Below are 1,522 nucleotides of genomic sequence, written 5' to 3'. Positions count from 1 at the left end.
AAAAAAAAAAAAATTATAATAAAAAAAGTAGTAATTCAAACAACCACTGGATGCAAAATAACTGATACTAAAGCATACAATTTTGCATTTAAACATCTCTGAAATCAGGTCTCTTCTTTCAAATACTTTCAGTCACACACGTTGGTATTATATAATGCATAATGCTGTCTTAAAATTTGAGAGAGATGTTGTCATTTCCCTTTGAATCTCAGTGGCTTGGGATCTCATTCAGAAAAATCCATGAACTGTACTATGGACTACATGACCCAGTAAGATCAGGTCCTCCATTGACTTGTTGATTCATTGACCTCATCTTCTAGGATGTTCCCTCCTTGTCCCCCCTTTTTTTTTCTCCCCCAACTCCGTTACATGCTATAGTCATGCTCACCACCTTGTTCTTGGACCACCAAGAACAAGGTCCAGGCCGTTTTTCCTACAAGGGATACTTTACTAAGAATCCCATGGTTCTCTCTCATGACGACTTCACATATTTATTCAAACGACCCATATTTAGACATTCTCTGGTGGTCATCTTATCTGAAATTTCATTCTTAGCATTCCTTTTCTATTTTCTGTTTCAGTTTTCCCTTTAGCATTTCCAATCAACTGATAGTTCATATTTTATTTATTTTGTTTACAGTTTGTCTCTTCCCAATAGAGTATAAACTCTGGAATAGCAGGCATTTTTATCTGTTGCCTTCACCACTGAATCTCCAACTCCTAGGAGAATGCCTAGTACAGAGAAGGAATTTAATAAATATATACTGAATATATGAATGGATATGTGTATATAAACTATGTAACTATAAATATTTATGTAACTGCACTAAAGGTAAAATAATAAATTGGAGAGAGAGCAGGTGAAAGTATCTCATGTACATTCCCCAGTTGGGCTTGGAATGGGTATCAGGTGTCTGGTGATAGAAACCTGTCTCTAGTATTAGATATTTGACTAAATTTGACAAGTTAATTCCCTGTACCACCAGGTTGGACTATTTAATCTGTATGTCAGTTAATTGAGTTTTCTATTGTAGCAATAGAAAATGAAGACCCAGAATGGGAAGTGAAGGAAATAAAACCATATGTTTAATGCAGATATTATCACCACAAACAATAGTTTTAATGGTGTGCTAAAAGAATTCTGAGCTAATTTGTAGTTTAATTTCCTTTATTTTTTAAAGTGTGAAACTGAACCCCAAGGATTCAGAGAATTAGCCAAGATCAAGTGTTAGTTAGAGGCACACCTTGGAACTCCCATCAACATCTCTGATTGAATCCCGTGTTCTTAACTAGTTCATATAATGGTAAATATTGGTGACTTTTCAAAAAAAAATGATTTTTTTTATTATTATTTTTTAAAGATTTACTTATTCATACAGAACTGGGGTACAGGCCAGAGATGCAGAGGGTGAGAGGATTCACCAGAGAGAGCGGGAGCAGAACAGGCCGATCAATGAAGTACACTGCTGAGGGGAGCAGCGGGTGGGTCAGGAGAGGTCTGCCACACCATGTGGATCTCCTC

At 36.2% G+C, this 1,522-nt stretch overlaps 1 protein-coding gene across 6 annotated transcripts in view; it reads left to right on the top strand.

The window, feature by feature from the left end:
* SNX7 (sorting nexin 7) overlaps positions 1-1,522 on the top strand; it is a 506,430-nt gene that overhangs the window by 490,389 nt on the left and 14,519 nt on the right. Inside the window, exon 8 of one of the 6 annotated variants that reach the window (XM_012730112.1) lies at positions 1,182-1,270. The exons of the other annotated variants lie outside the window; for them this stretch is intronic. Within the exon in view, the coding sequence (XP_012585566.1) occupies positions 1,182-1,232 (51 nt within the window). The 3' untranslated portion in view covers positions 1,233-1,270. Of the gene's footprint in view, positions 1-1,181; positions 1,271-1,522 lie in introns of those variants that run through there. 6 annotated transcript variants of the gene reach the window in all.

The sequence above is a fragment of the Condylura cristata genome, unplaced genomic scaffold (genome assembly GCF_000260355.1).
Source record: "Condylura cristata isolate star-nosed mole 26May11 unplaced genomic scaffold, ConCri1.0 scaffold00026, whole genome shotgun sequence".
Lineage (NCBI taxonomy): Eukaryota > Metazoa > Chordata > Mammalia > Eulipotyphla > Talpidae > Condylura > Condylura cristata.
This window is presented reverse-complemented; position numbering and strand designations above follow the sequence as displayed.